This window comes from Camelina sativa, chromosome 3 (genome assembly GCF_030686135.1).
Source record: "Camelina sativa cultivar CO46 ecotype springtype chromosome 3, ASM3068613v1".
NCBI lineage: Eukaryota > Viridiplantae > Streptophyta > Magnoliopsida > Brassicales > Brassicaceae > Camelina > Camelina sativa.
Window position 1 is genome coordinate 25,046,394 of NC_141882.1, and position 16,204 is coordinate 25,062,597.

The 16,204-nt window shown below is 37.3% G+C and overlaps 2 protein-coding genes and 1 pseudogene across 2 annotated transcripts; 1 reads left to right on the forward strand and 2 right to left on the reverse strand.

Annotated features, from left to right (window-relative positions):
- Positions 1 to 1,838: 1,838 nt before the first annotated feature.
- LOC147947671 (uncharacterized) lies at positions 1,839 to 2,546 on the reverse strand. Its single transcript, XM_087507388.1, has one exon. The coding sequence runs from the start codon at positions 2,544 to 2,546 to the stop codon at positions 1,839 to 1,841; it is 708 nt and encodes a 235-aa protein (XP_087363514.1).
- Positions 2,547 to 3,132: 586 nt separating this feature from the next.
- On the reverse strand, positions 3,133 to 4,257 carry LOC147947672 (uncharacterized; annotated as a pseudogene).
- Positions 4,258 to 6,258: 2,001 nt separating this feature from the next.
- LOC104777679 (protein DETOXIFICATION 33) lies at positions 6,259 to 9,987 on the forward strand. Its single transcript, XM_087506765.1, has 9 exons — positions 6,259 to 6,867; positions 7,964 to 8,159; positions 8,240 to 8,585; positions 8,657 to 8,743; positions 8,831 to 8,887; positions 8,969 to 9,207; positions 9,304 to 9,422; positions 9,550 to 9,636; positions 9,726 to 9,987. The coding sequence occupies exons 1-9, from the start codon at positions 6,595 to 6,597 to the stop codon at positions 9,777 to 9,779; spliced, it is 1,458 nt and encodes a 485-aa protein (XP_087362891.1). The 5' UTR covers positions 6,259 to 6,594; the 3' UTR covers positions 9,780 to 9,987.
- The last annotated feature ends 6,217 nt before the right edge of the window (positions 9,988 to 16,204 follow it).

Below are 16,204 nucleotides of genomic sequence, written 5' to 3' on the forward strand. Positions count from 1 at the left end.
TTCCAGATGTTAGCAGCAATATCTGGCGTAGTAGCTAGTGGAGCTTGAGGTGTATCTTCAGTTCTTGTCATAGTTAGGGCCTGCCAATAACCAGATTTCACTTTGTACTGACCATCCGTTGTGAGATTCCAGAGATAATTGTCTGACTCATCAGTCTGAGGGAGATATATCTTCCGTATAAGATAATGATCACTCGGATCAATATATGCGGCTAGCTTAATCTCGTCCCATTGTTTGGTGTGTTGATCTATCAGTAGTTGCACTGGTAGCTCAGAACTATGCTCATTGAGGACAGTCGGAGGGCGTGGGGGCGAGGTTGGTAACCAGGGGTCGACACCCATCCTTGTTCTTTGACCATTACCGATGGTATATTGGATTCTTGTGGCTAGTAACTCACACCCAAAACGGAGGGAATTCTATCCATAAGAAGGCTTATGACCCTTTGAAGCATTAAAAATGTCTGTGTCCCGAAAGTATCTAGCCTTGAGAAGATGGTATAGCAAGCTCTCCGGTCTCTTGATGATTTTCCAAATATGATTAGCCAGAAGTGCTTGATTGAATAGATGAAAGTCACGAAATCCTAGTCCACCATCTTTCTTTGTTGAGAGAAGTTTTTTCCAAGCCACCCACGAGATCTTCCTTTTATCTTTTGTTGAGCCCCACTAGAAGTTTGCTACTAGACTATCCAGTTCTGAGCATAATTCTAAGGGTAGTTGGAAACAATTCATTGAAAATACTGGCATTGCATATGGTACAGCCTTAATAAGAGTTTCTTTGCCTGCAGGTAATAAGAACTTGGTTTGCCATCCACCAGTCTTTCTTGTTACTTGTGTGTGAATATATTGCAACATCTCTTTCTTTTTCCTGCCAAATTGCTCTGGTAATCCTAGATATTTGCCACCTCCTCCAACATTTGGGATATGCAGTTTCTGTTTGATGCTCTCTCGAGTATGTTGATAAACTCTGTTCCCAAAGGTAATCGACGATTTGTCGAAATTGATGATCTGACCTGAAGCTTCTCCATACTCTTTGAATATTTCCAGAAGATTAGAACTATTTTTGTGGTCCGCTTTAATGAAGAAAAGAGAGTCATCAGCAAACAATAGATGTGAAACTCTAGGTCCCCCATTACTGATTTGAATACCCTGGATACGACCTTCTCGCATTGCCTCACTCATTAGAGAGCTTAGTACATCAGCACACAGTATAAACAGAGCCGGTGATAATGGATCACCTTGACGTAAACCTCGACTTGGAGAGAAAAATCCGTATGGACTACCATTAACGAGTACTGAAAAAGTTACCGACTGTACACAGTTCATTATCCATTTGATCCAAGTAGAAGCGAATCCTTTCTTAACCATAACATCTTCAAGAAACCGCCATTCAATCCGATCATAAGCTTTGCTTATGTCTGTTTTAACCGCCATATATGAATTCGCACAGCGTTTCCGAACTTTCAAAGAGTGTAATATCTCATGGGCGATCATAATGTTATCAGTTATGTAGCGACCAGGGATAAAAGCAACCTGACTTTCAGAGACAACAACTGGTAGTACTGCCTTTAAGCGTTTCGTAAGGATCTTTGAGACGATCTTATAAGTGACATTGCAGAGACTGATGGGCCGTAAGTCTTTCATTGTCTTTGGTTCAGTCACCTTTGGAATAAGGCACAAATTAGTATGGTTCCACTTCTCCTGAATTACTCCAGTTTCAAAGAAAGATTTCACTGCTAGTAAGATTGATGGTCCGACAGTCTCCCAAAATTGTTGGTAAAAAGCCGCATTAAATCCATCCGGTCCGGGAGCCTTTGTTTTACCAATGGAAAACAACGCAGTTTAAATCTCCAAGATAGATATCTCCTTTGTTAAGCCTTCATTCATTTCATTCGTGACTACACGATGTATATTACGGAGGACATGGGGATTGAGAGTCTGACTTTGACTGGTGAATAAATCCTGAAAATAACCAGTTGCTTCTGAGGCAATATCCTTATTACCGTAAACCTGTATCCCATTGGAGTCTTGTATTGAAGTAAGTCGATTCCTTGCTATTCTGTTTTTCGTTGAGGCGTGAAAGAACCTTGTATTGCGATCTCCATGGTTCAACCATAAGTTACGGCTTTTTAAATGCCAATATTTTTCCTCATCTTTATATGCCTTGGTCAAAGATCTGCGGAGTTCATGAAGTTGAGCTGTTGAAACTGATGCATCTGTGTGAGCATCGCCAATTTCCTGGGTGAGCTCTTTAATACGAAGAGCAGAGTTGGTACCATGAGTTCGTTTCCAAGCAGAAATTTCTCGTCGACAATTCTGAATGCGCTCATACAGAGTGATATCATACGAAGTCAATCCATTCCAGCTCTCCTTAACAACATTTTCGAAGTCTGGATGTTGACATAGTCTTGTATCAAATTGAAATGGCTTGAACCCACTGTCTGTAGTACGCTTTATTTTGATGATAGCAGGGCGGTGATCAGATTCTATCATTTCGAGATAGATAACTTCAGAAGCATGGTAAGTTGCCTTCCACTGATCATTTGCCATTGCACGATCTAGCTAACACTGGACTGTGTGTTTACGTCTTTTACCAGACCAAGTCATATTGTTTCCTTTGAAGGGAAGATCAGAAACTTTGCACGCCTTTACCATGTTCTGAAAATCTACAAGACTCCAATTTTCACAAACAGGGCCTCCACGTTTTTCATTGGAGTGTAATATTTCATTGAATTCTCCACACATTAACCATTCTCCATGTCTAGTAACAGAAATTCTTTGTAAGCGTTCCCATAATATATGTCTTAGTTTGCGAGTCGGATGGCCATAAACACAAGAGAAGTAGAAAGAAACTTCTTTATTATTGATTTTGCAATCGATTAGTCGGTCGTTTACATCATAGAAACAAACTGAAACAGAGTTCTTCCAAAGTAAAGCTAAACCACCCCTGTCCCCAACGGAGAAACACACTTAACATTATCATAACCCAATTGAACAGCAACATCCCGAACAACATCATCGGGATTCTTGGTCTCGACTAGAAAGAGTAAGTCTGGGGAATACGTAGACTTTATTCCCTTTAGGCGTCGAACTACCAGGGACCCTTTCAAGCCCCGACAGTTCCAAAACGCTGTATTCATGGCGCCTCCGGTGGCTTATGGCCCACTGTACCATCACTGTTAGTTGTTGGGTTAATCGGAGTCACTCTCCCTAGTCCTTGTGTTGCTTGTGCGGATGTCTCCTGTGGTTGAAACAAGTTGCGAACCTCATACACTTCTGACTGACGAATGTTACGCTTAGAAAAGCATTGTTGAGTATCATCTGTAGCATAAGCGTGTCGCATATCACAGCAAAGTAGAGGCCAAGTAACGTAGTTTGCAGAAGTTGAGGCCTCTGTTTCCCTCTTCTTAGGTGCATTCGGATTCCCATCTTCAGGCTTGTCTTGTGTAGTCTGTCGAAACGGTGCAGGTTGTTGCATTTCAGGATTGTCTGCAGGGCCATCAGGATTGTAGTCAATGTCATCATCATCATCCTCCGGTGGTGGTGGCGGAGGAGGGTTATTCCCATTCGGACAATCAGATGCATCATGAGTCATTAGACCGCAGATAGAACAAAAGTTTCAGAGTTTTTCATACCGAAACTTCAGAACACAGGTCCTATCCCCAAACTGGAATTGTCTCTGGAACCGCAGAGGGGTATCAACATTCCACATGAGGCGTATACGAACATAGTCCACCATCACAGCCGCATCTCCGCCGTAGTCAGTTTCCATGAATTGGCCTAGTGTTTCGCCAATAAAAGTCACCATACATAGGGTGAGATAATGAGTAGGAATTCCTCTAATCTGGATCCAGAACGGGATTGAATGAATCCCATCCTCCGCAATCGCTGGGTTCCATCTTTGGGTCACACACATCCAATCGTTAAACGACCAAGGGCCTCGCCGGAGAACTGCAGCCATGGATTCCTCCGAGTGAAACAAGAATTGAATTTTCTTGTTTTCCATTATCCGTCCTGAAACTTCATCAGGGACGCCCCACAGCCGTGGTAATGTGCTCAGCATTGTACGGAGATTTTGCTTGCGAAGGTTGACTGGCTTCACAATTAGACTGAAGCAAGTCTCTTGGATCGCTTCTTCACACAAATCAACAGGGAGGGTGATCGCATCATCTTCGATTCCTAGGGCAATTTCTTGCATTTGTCGCCGGATCTTGTCCGCCATGATCAATAAGAACAAAGGAAAAGAGTAATTTTCACTCTGATCAACCTGACGGATCCAGAGAACAACGCAGGGTTTAAATAGGTTTGGGTAAAAGACGGTTATGGAAGTTGTAACCGTTTTACCGTTATCATCCCCTGAAAAAACCGCCGGTAACCGGCGATCAACGCTCATAAGTGAGAAAAGACGCGACGAATCGATGCAACTGTCGCGAGAGAGAGAGTATGACATATTTTATCACATCGCTTCGGATGTTTATTTTGAAGATATATAGGGGTGTTAAAATGGGTAAACCCGACCCATGCCCACGTGGGTTCGAGACTTTCGTGGACGGGTTCAACCCAACCCATTTATTATAATGAGTTGAATTTATATACCCAAATCCAATAATATAAAACCCAATGGCTAAATGGGTTATATGAGTTACCCATATATAAATAAAATAAAATAAAATAATTAATATAAAATCCATAACATATTATATAAAATAGAATTATAAAACTAACGAAAGTTTTCAAGCTTAAGAAAATAATATCAGATATTAAAATAGAAAAAGCATCCTAAAATCTTAAAGGCAAAAATCTTTAAAACCAAAATACAAAGTCATTATATTATATATATATTATTTTTGTTTTTTTCATTAACCCATGGATAATCCATAACCCTAATGAGTTTACCCCGTTAAACCCACAAACCCATTGGACGAACCCATCAATACCCATTTATTTATATGGGTATAAAAACTTAACCCATACCCATTAAAATAATAGACAAAACAGGGTAAACCCATGGGTTTCTACCCATTTTGACACCCCTTAAGATATAATATACCTGTGAATTTTTACTTTTTCCATTTGAAAAATTGTTTATTTAAAAGCGGTATTAAGAGGAAAACTGCAAAACTAAATAATGTAGACTTCCACAAGTTCTTGCAATCTTTCTTGAGGAGCTTTGCCACCAAAAAAATACTCGAACTTGTTAGGAGATCCATAAACATTTTAAACTCTCCTCCTGTTACATGTTCTAGGCTCTGCGAAATCCAAATTATGTCAATAATGACAAACAAGAAGAAGGCAAATGGAAGAAACAGAAGGACCTGTTTGATCAAATCTGTTATATGTCTTTCCATCTCCTCTTGAGGCTTTAAGAGGAAACACCTACATGTAAATTAATATAAATGACATACAATGAGTACAGGCTAATGAAATTACAAATTAAACCTCTCAAATGAAATGATTCTCATTGCTAATAAAATTTCGTACCCTTTGTAGTTTTAACTTTTGAATTCTTTTCTATTCTGATGACACTTGAGGAAGATATAGGATACGTTGCCTCAGATGAACTTATTGAGGTACATTGTTCATCACAGATTCAATATCTTAGCTAATCCATGAGGAACATTTTGTTTCCGCCTTCCTATGCATTTACTGTTATTGGTTTAATGTGGTCAGGTTACACCAAAAACGATTCGGTTGAGGAAAAGATGTCTAGACGTTAACAAGCTTAAATCCCGAGGAAACGAGCCAAAGAGTAAAGTTATATTCCACACTTGATTCTCCGGTTTTATTTTTAATAGAGGCTGTTTAGTTCTTTTCACAATCGTACGTAGAAATAGAGAGTTATTCAATATGTACGAGAAACATTTAGATTTATAGATTCGTAATAAGAAAATGAGCCCCGGATGTTGTATTATCAAAAGGTGACGTTTATGTATGTGGATCACGTCTCTTGATCCACATACATCAACGCGATTGGGGGTAAGTTGACCAAAAGACCCTATTGCTATTGTCACTCTTTGCGCCAAATTTATGACTAAACAGAGCTGTCTGATTATTTATAACTATGGTAGAAGTATTTATAAGGAGCTGTTACGTCTTAATTGGTCCATAAACTTCAGTATCAACTAAACAGAGCTGTCTAATTTTTTTCTACTATGCTACAATAATACGAATTACTTGTACGAGTCGGTTAAATCCTTTTACAAGAAACTTAAGTGTGACCTACGTACCTTGCTTATTCACATTACCACATCCCTTTTTCTTTACTTCAACCCCAATTCACGTACTTCTTGACTACTAGACGTGCTGACGTATAGTTTCGGGCCAAACTTCTTAAACAACCTATAGCGTCACTCGGCCCAAACAAAATTGAATAACTTATTAGAAATCATTGCTTCCTTTTTATTTCCTTCGTTCAGTCATTTGTGGCGGTTTATTTTTTTCCTTTTGTTGACAGATCTCATGTCAGACACTTTTTTATCCTATTCGGACATTTTTGGTACCTACCCCTGTCTGCATCCTTGCTATTTAATGCAAATCAGAAAGCAAGAGAAAGCTATAGGAAGAAGAGAATTAAAGACGGAGCTTCTCACGTACGACCATGGTTGGAAAGGACAACACTTTGCCGTTGCTTGACCCTCGTGATCCGCCGGAAATTAACGGAACCAAACCGGCGTCTAAAGTATGGGCCAAAGAGTTCGGCGAAGAGTCCAAGCGGCTTTGGGAGCTAGCGGGGCCGGCGATCTTTACAGCCATCAGTCAATACTCTCTCGGCGCACTCACTCAGACTTTCTCAGGTCGTCTCGGCGAACTCGAGCTCGCCGCCGTTTCAGTTGAGAACTCTGTCATCTCCGGTCTTGCCTTTGGTGTCATGGTATGTTACGTAACCCTTCATACGTGTCTTTTTGTTCTTGGTAATTTATATTCTGTTCCAATAAAGGCCACACAATCTAAAATCGATATTTTAGTGGATTAGCTTCTTTTATTCTATTCGTTAATATCAAAGTAGATCTTCCCATACATTTTAAATAGTTTCTTAATTTTGTTAAATATATATTTTTTTCTGATTGTAAGGGCTTAGTTAGTTTGGTGACAAAAAAGATAAGTTTAGGTTAAACTTAATTACAGGAAGGGTAAATTTGGAAAATAGGAGTTCCTTAATTTTACTAAAACTGACTTTTTACTCTTACGATATTTTGAAAGTACACCCACTTCCATAGAAATTTTATGAATATATACTTTTTTTTATTCAAATCTATTTGTAAAATATGTTTGGAACTTTGGATAGCGAAACAAGAAAACATGATTGTAACTGGAAAGTGGAAACTTGTGCCGAGGTTGGAGCCTTGGACCATCCCTTTTTCTTATCCTCTCCACTAGACACACTTCACTCCTTGTTACCACATGTTTTTTTGGTTTCTTTATTCTTCAACTTTGTGTTTTCCAGCCTATCACCAAAAATAATATAATAAAAATACCAAAATCTGTGAATTAATAGAGCTTACTCAATAATATGTACTTATTTATTTTCGTCTACATTTAGCAAATAAGATTGGTACTTTTCAAGTTTAGTTTACAAAAGATAGCAGTGAGACTTAACGTGTTTCAGGAAAGTATTAAAAAGTAAAAACTTACAGATAGTTAAAAAAAATTCATATTGAAAGTTCAACTGTTTTTAGTTCCCCAACTTTTTAGTATATCTAAAATAGAAAGGGCATGTTTTAGAGACTTGGTCTGTATCCAATTAACATAAATATAAATTCTGTTTAGTTATAAAACATTTTGAAAGAGTAGAAGATGAAAGACAAAAATTAAAATATGAGCGATAAGTTGCTTGTCATGAACCAGTTGCAATGTCACAGTATTTTTATCATTCCCGCCCTAATCACTTTAAGTTTTCTTATGGTAAAATCTAAGAGATCAACCAATACTAGCAAATTTAATATTGTGGTGATGGAAACTGGTTGCAGTTAGGGATGGGGAGTGCGTTGGAGACATTGTGTGGACAAGCATATGGCGCGGGACAGATTAGGATGATGGGAATATACATGCAGCGTTCTTGGGTCATTCTCTTTACCACTGCTTTGTGTTTGCTTCCCGTCTACATTTGGGCTCCTCCTATTCTTTCCTTCTTCGGCGAGGCTCCTAAGATCTCTAATGCCGCCGGTATCATTTTTTTTATTACTTTAGGCCAATTGGTTTTGAGTTGGAAGTTCACAGTTTCTAGATGCTTTAAAACTTTACAGGGAAATTCGCACTGTGGATGATTCCACAACTATTTGCGTATGCAGCCAACTTCCCGATACAGAAATTTTTGCAGTCACAGAGGAAAGTTCTTGTGATGGCTTGGATCTCTGGAGTGGTTTTGGTTATACACGCAGTTTTTAGCTGGCTCTTAATCCTTTACTTTAAGTGGGGACTTGTAGGTGCAGCCATCACTCTCAATACCTCGTGGTGGATGATTGTTATTGGTCAGCTTTTGTATATCTTAATCACTAAATCAGACGGTGCATGGACTGGATTTTCTCGGCTGGCGTTTCAGGACCTCTATGGATTTGTCAAACTTTCCTTAGCCTCTGCTGTTATGCTTTGGTACGTACCATTTCATTTTTGGCTAATAGATAGCTTGTGATTTATGTAAGCTAAGATTTCGTATTTTGCAGTTTGGAGTTTTGGTACTTGATGGTTCTAGTCGTTGTTACCGGTCTTCTTCCTAATCCGTTGATACCAGTCGATGCCATCTCCATTTGGTAATCGATTTTGTGATGATCTTTGTTAGTTTCTCACTGAAAAATAGGTTTATTTTAGTAACCTTGTGTACGTTTTGGGTATCGTAGCATGAACATAGAAGGGTGGACTGCCATGATATCAATAGGGTTTAACGCTGCCATAAGGTAAGTTTTCATATTGTTTCCCTAGAGCCACATTAGTTAAACTCTCATGAACTATTGAACTTTGTCTCTTGGTGTGATCAGTGTGAGGGTATCAAATGAGCTGGGTGCGGGAAATGCAGCTTTAGCTAAATTCTCAGTGATAGTTGTCTCCATAACTTCAACTCTTATCGGGGTTGTGTGCATGATTGTTGTCTTAGCCACAAAAAACAGCTTCCCTTATCTTTTCACTTCTAGCGAAGCAGTGGCAGCAGAAACCACAAGAATAGCCGTCTTGTTGGGCTTCACTGTCCTCTTGAACAGCCTCCAGCCCGTCTTGTCAGGTACGTCATGATGAATTATAGTAATAATCAAAAACCAAATTAGGATCAGAAAACATTTGAGTTTGTGATCACTTTTGGTACATCTTTTTATATTAGGGGTTGCGGTTGGAGCTGGGTGGCAGGCTCTGGTTGCATACGTGAACATTGCGTGTTATTACATCATTGGACTTCCCGCTGGTCTTATTCTTGGATTCACACTAGACTTTGGCGTTCAGGTTAGCTTTTTACCGACGTGATTAACCTTTTTTAAATTAACTTTTACACAAGGGATTATGACTATTTGTATATGCATTGTTCTTTTTTTTTTTAATTTGGTGTTAATTCATTTGTAAAATTTTGTAGGGAATATGGGGAGGTATGGTAGCTGGAATATGCTTGCAAACTCTTATATTGATTGGGATCATCTACTACACTAATTGGAACAAAGAGGTCTCTTACTAATTAAATCTCTTTATTTCTGTTATGTAATTCCTCTTTTGCGTTAAGGTTTGATCACATTAGCTCTATAAATTCTGCAGGCTGAGCAAGCGGAGAGTCGGGTTCAGAGATGGGGAGGAACAGCTCGGGAGTGATCATCTCTTGCGATCATCAGTTCTTGAGTTCTCCTTTTTTTTTTTTTTTTATCGTTATGTCTAAACTGAAGTTAACGAGTCAATCTGGGAATGTTAGAGGGGTTTGTTATTTTTAGATCTAAGATGGTTTACTGAGTTAAACTTTTGATTAACTGAACTATGAGATTTGATTTTCATAGGCTTGTTGATCGCCAGAGTTGATCCAAAATGATGACGTGCGAATTGAAAACCCACTATGAGTGAGAATCCACACTATGGAGTGAGATTTACTCATTCTTCACGAATTCATGGACCCAGATGATATTCGGATCATTAAGGGGTTTGCGGTTTGCCCATGATATTGGAAGAATGTCTCATGGAGAATTTGAAATATCTTTGTTTTTATATTAAAACAAAACTAAATGCATTAAAAACACAATTAAGTCAACTTAGTTTTGTAACTTACACTCGATTGTGCATGACCTACACATTTTTTTTTATCAACAATTTCCCTATAAATAGCAAACACCTCACTACACACCATCATATATCAAATCCCTCATAAAAAATAAAATTCTATGACAACATTTTTTAATATAATTAATGGTGTTTCAAACGTTTTATGTATCACACTTTTGAAGATTTGAAAGCAAAATGTTGGTTTTAGTTTGTATAGATTTCATGTGAGTATATTTATAACGGTAAATTTTGATATCTGTTTTAATTTTATCATATTTTATAAAAAACTATTACATTTTTTTGTCTCTTATCTTCAGGGCTGTTATTCAATGAATGTGTAAATCGATATAAAATTGTAAAATATATGTCTCAGTAAACTATAGTTCTACCAATTTAGTTATGAGATCTTACAAAACTTCACATGTTAATTTTAAGATACAATTTTTTTTGTTAATTTTTTACTATTTAAATAGTATATAATAAAGTAATGTTTAAAAAAAAAAACAAGTATTGTAGAATTGACATGTGACATCCCTCCTTTTGATATTATCTCTTAATTCTAAATACGTTGTATTATTTTTTATTGAATTTAATCATATTATTACTAAAAAAAATAAATAGAAAACTTTACATAATAGTACACAAAGATCAAGATGTATTGATTTATTAAATCATACATAATGGGTCGTTGAAAAACTATATCATAAGAAATGTTTATACTAATTGTAAAAGCTCGGAGTAAATGTATACTTCTAATAGTTAGTTTCTTATAGTAGTTGTATCAAATAGTGTATTATAAAGCTATAAGTCTATAGATATAATATAAATTGGTTGGTAAAAATAACAAATTTATGTATTAGTAATACGACAATGAAGTTCGTTGACAAAAAAAACAATGAAGTTCAAAAATTGAAAATACAATAAAAATAATAATTTTATGGGTGCAAATGGTTACAAAATTGAAGATGTTAAAAAAATTATTCAATTAATTGTCACTATTTGAATAGAACAGGTTGAAAAAAAAACTATTCAACCCATTTAAATTAAAAAGTTAAAAAAAGAAACTAAAGATGCAAATCGATGACTTACATTAATAGATTGTAAAAGTTGAATAAGCATTCATCCAAAAAATGAATAATTTATAACATATAATTTATATAATTTCTATTTTAGATGAATAAGTATATCCATTCAACCAAAAAAATTAGAGAAATAAACAAATTATAACGCAAATTTGTTCAGCTTTTTCATCTCCTATTTAGTGGATGAATGAGATGAACCATTTTAATTTAATCCAGACGACGAGCGTCTTCTACAATCTTCCCCTCATGAGAGAGTACAAATTTCAATGCCACCAGAACCATCCAAGAATTCTAAGGGCATCTGCAATGGAGGAACAATTTTGGGTGTTTTTAGAATAAAAATATTATGAAAATAATGTAAGATTAGTAGTTTAGATCTTTTGTTAAGAAGTTGGTTATTGGAAAAACATGTTTAAGATCATAAGATTTAATAATATAATAATATTAAACATATTACAATTATAAAAACTTTAAAAAATAACATTTAAATTGCAAACTTAAAAAACTTATACTAAAATTCAAAATACAATACCAAATTTTTATGAAACAAAAAAAATATTTTAAATAAATAAAAGAAAAAAAAACAAACAAACATATTACTTAATTTATTAAAGCACACAAAATTTTTTATTTAAGACCAAAAAATGTTATTATTTTTATTTAAGACCAAAATCTCAACCATTCTCGTCATACCACGTAGACAAAGAACACTCCTAAAATCTGTTCTTATTTAGGGCATCATTAATGGGATAACTTTTTTTTGTGTTCTTAGATTATATATATAGTGAAAATAATCTAAGATCAGTAGTTAAGATCATATGTTAAAAAAATGGGGAAACTAATTTTGGTGTTCTTAGAATAAAGATATAATATTCATAAACATTTTACAAATTATAAAAACTTTTAAAATAACATTTAAATTGCAAACTTAAAAACTTGTACTATAATTCAAAATACAATACCAAATTTTTATGAAACAAAAAAACATTGTAAATAAAATGTTAAAAAAAAAACAAACATACAACTCTTGTTGTTGTTGTTGTTGAGCCTTGAGGAGGAGCAGTTGAAACCCTAATTCCCAAATAATCTCGTTTCCAGATACAGAAGCATCATCCTACTTAACCAAATTATCATCCAATCCAAACCCTTCTTTGTCAATTCGGATCCGGGAGATTGAACCGTAGATCTCGAATCGTGATTTCAGCTGAAGAGGTTGTTGGAGAGAAAGAGGAACAGAAGGTGAAATGAAAAATGAAAAAATTTCTTTCTTTCCAAAAAATCTCAACCAATGAGGTACTGCCACGTTCAATTAGAACTAGCTTTAAATCAGTTCTAATTGAAGAACAAAAAAAATGTTTTTAGATCATTGTTCAATTTATTTATGATTTAATTGGGCTAAGAACACACAATAGTTCTGCCGTTAATGATGGCCTTAAGACCAAAAAATGTGTTCTAAACACACTGTTCAATAAACTTATCAATTTATTGGACTAAGAACAGCTCAACTATTCTGCCATTGCAGATGGCCTAATATGTCTAAAAGACGTCTTGTAAAAGTAAATAGTCTGCTCGTAGCATAGGGAGCTTTAAAGCGCCTGGACCGGATGGTTTCCAACCTGTCTTTTATCAGCAATGCTGGAACATTGTGGGAGATTCAGTGGTGAGATTTGTGCAGGAATTTTTTGCCACAGGGTGTCTCCCTCCAACGACGAATGATGCTCTGCTAGTGTTGATTTCTAAAATTGCTAAACCAGATCGGATAAATCAGTTTAGATATAAGTCTCGGTAATGTCTTGTTTAAGACTATTACTAAGACGATGGTCGAGCGGCTTAAGACTCTGATACCAAAGCTGATAGGGCCGGCTCAAGCTAGTTTTATTCTTGGGCGTCTGAGTACAGATAATATTGTGGTGGTACAGGAGGTTGTGCACTCTATGAGGACGAAAAAGGGTAGAAAGGGGTGGATGCTATTAAAGCTTGATATGGAGAAAGCTTATGACAGAATTCGATGGGATTTTCTGGAGGATACCTTGCGAGCAGCCGGTTTTTCAGAGGTTTGGGTGAATTGGATATTGCAGTGTGTTTCTGGTCCATCCATGTGTTTTTTATGGAATGGTGAGAAGATGGATCAGTTTAAACCACAAAGAGGATTGCGACAAGGGGATCCTTTATCCCCATATTTGTTTGTTTTATGCATGGAGAGACTTTGTCACATGATTGACCTGGCGGTTGTGTATAAGAAATGGAAGCCAATAAGTTTATCTCGAGGGGGACCGCATTTGTCTCATATATGTTTTGCGGATGATCTCATCCTCTTTGTGGAAGCCTCAGTGGCACAAATCAGAGTGATCAGAGGGTACTGGAGAAGTTTTGTATAGTCTCGGGTCAGAAAGTTAGTTTAGAGAAGTCAAAAATCTTTTTTTCTGATAATGTCTCTAGAGATTTGGAGAAGTTGATCACAGAGGAGAGTGGGATTAAGTCTACCAGAGATTTGGGGAAGTATCTGAGGATGCCTGTTTTGCATAAACGCATTAATAAAGAGACGTTTCAAAGTGTTCTGGAGCGAGTCTCATCAAGATTGTCGGGATGGAAGAGTCAGGTTCTGAGTTTTGCGGGGAGGTTAACTTTGACCAAGGCGGTCTTGTGTTCCATCCCTGTCCATACCATGTCTACTATTATGTTGCCGCAAGCTACACTGGCTTGTTTGGATAAAGTGTCTCGTTCTTTCTTATGGGGGAGCACACCAGAGAAGCGTAGACAGGGATAAGCTTTGGGCTCGTGTGGTAAGGAGTAAATATAAAGTCGGTCAACTTCATGATACGACATGGACTGGAGTTAAAAGTAACTAGTCTTCAACCTGGAGGAGCATTGGGACAGGGTTACGAGAGGTTATTGTTCCTGGTCACAGTTGGGTTATTGGAGACAGAAGAACTATTAAATTTTGGACTGATAAATGGTTATCAAATGAGGCTTTAAAGGAGAGTTGTATTGATAACAATTTGTTTGGGGATGCAGAGTTATTGGCGAAAGACTTATGGATTGATGGAGTTGGCTGGGATATGTCTCTTATTGCGATTCATCTTCCAGAAGCGAAGAAGCTTGAGCTGTTGTCAGTAGCTTTGGACAGGTTTACGGGTGCAAAGGATCGTCTGTCCTGGGGCTTTACTTCGACTGGTAAGTTCACTGTCCAGTCTGCCTATCATTTATTAACAAGGAATGATGCTCCTAGGCCAAGTATGGCTGCTTTCTTTGGTCGAATATGGGGAGTTCAGGTGCCTGAGCGAGTTCGTACCTTTCTATGGCTCGTGGGGAACCAGGCTCTTATGGTGAATGCTGAAAGATTCCGTAGGCATTTTTACGGTGTGCAAGGGTGGAGTGGAATCTATTCTCCATTTTTTGCGGGATTGTCCAGCTATGTCGGGTGTATGGTTGTGGTTGGTTCCACCTGCTAAGTGGAATGTGTTTTTTACTCAGACATTGTTCGAATGGCTGTTTGATAATTTGAGTATAAGTCGAGGAGTGGAAGCCTGTTGATAGACAGGTTTTCACCCAGAGTATCAATTCCCTATGCAGTTGTTGTACAAAGGGTTATCAATCCAAATGATTGTCTATTGCTAGCAGGAAAGATATGATCAGAACTATACAAGTCAATCCAAGCATATAGGGTATTTGATCTAACAGTCCTAAAATGAATAAAAGAAAAGAATATGAACAAAGAAACCACACGAACTAAGCACTCGATGCAAGCGAACGAGTACAAGATTGTGTGGGGTGATCGAGTAAGTAAATGGGATATGAACAGCTCGAGGTATAACTCGATGCAGGTTATCGTTTACCTGATCGGGTAAGTGATCGAGTAAGTAAAGAAAATGCAAACAATTAAAATACGAAAGCTTCTAAGGATGGGGTAATTGAATCCTAAGTATTCTTGACCAGTACAGATGCCTTATATGCCTCAATCAAACATTTCTTAGACAATGAATCTCTAAATCTTTGTCACCACACTCCCGCACTAGCAACAATCAACCTTGGTCACTTCCCTACCCAACTCTCGTTGGAGAAACATGACCAAGCAGGCATTAAGATCAATTCATTATTGTCAGTACACCCTAACTCATCTAATTCCTTACTCAGAGCGAGTGAACCTCTAGCATTGGTTGATTCAAGCACCTCATCTACACCTCTCGGTGGTAAAACACCCTAGATCTAATCTCAACCTCTCGGTCTGGTTACAACATTAAGAACACCAACCTAGAAGGAAATCTATCAAAAATGTACAATCAAACTAAGACATCTTAACCGATCAAGAACACAAAATCATCTAGCCCATCCCTAGAAACTTTACCACACTACTCGGACATAGTAACAAAGAACAAAACAACGAAATAGAATGAAAATTGCATTGTATTAAACTGTAAAGATAAGTAGAAAGAGTACAAGATCGATATCTAAGAAAAACTATAAAAACTATGAAAGAAAATGTAAAAACAAAAGGAAAATTGTTTGAGTCGCTCAGTTCTCTCACAGAAGCTCTCGCTCTCTGGTTTGAGGGTCTGCGGCGTGCTCGTTTGCGAGCTAGGAGAGGAGGGGTTTTATATATGGAAACCCTTTTGACCTAGCTTCCCAGACCTGCCCGATGGTCTACTCGATGGGGTACACGAGGGTGAAGTCGGGTTACTCCTCGGGTGGATCTTCGGGTTGTTCTTCATGCTCTTGGATCCTCCTCGATCGTGTTAGGGTTCAGACTTGTTCTTCCAGCTCGATGGCTCCTTCGGGTACATGCTCGGGTTTGTCCTTGTTTTTCCTCATTTTTGGCTCTTTAGCACCTGTTTTCATCCAAAATGTGCAAATGCAGAAATGCAACACCCTAAATGGTCTAAAAGTGAATTCCTATAGTTAATAACC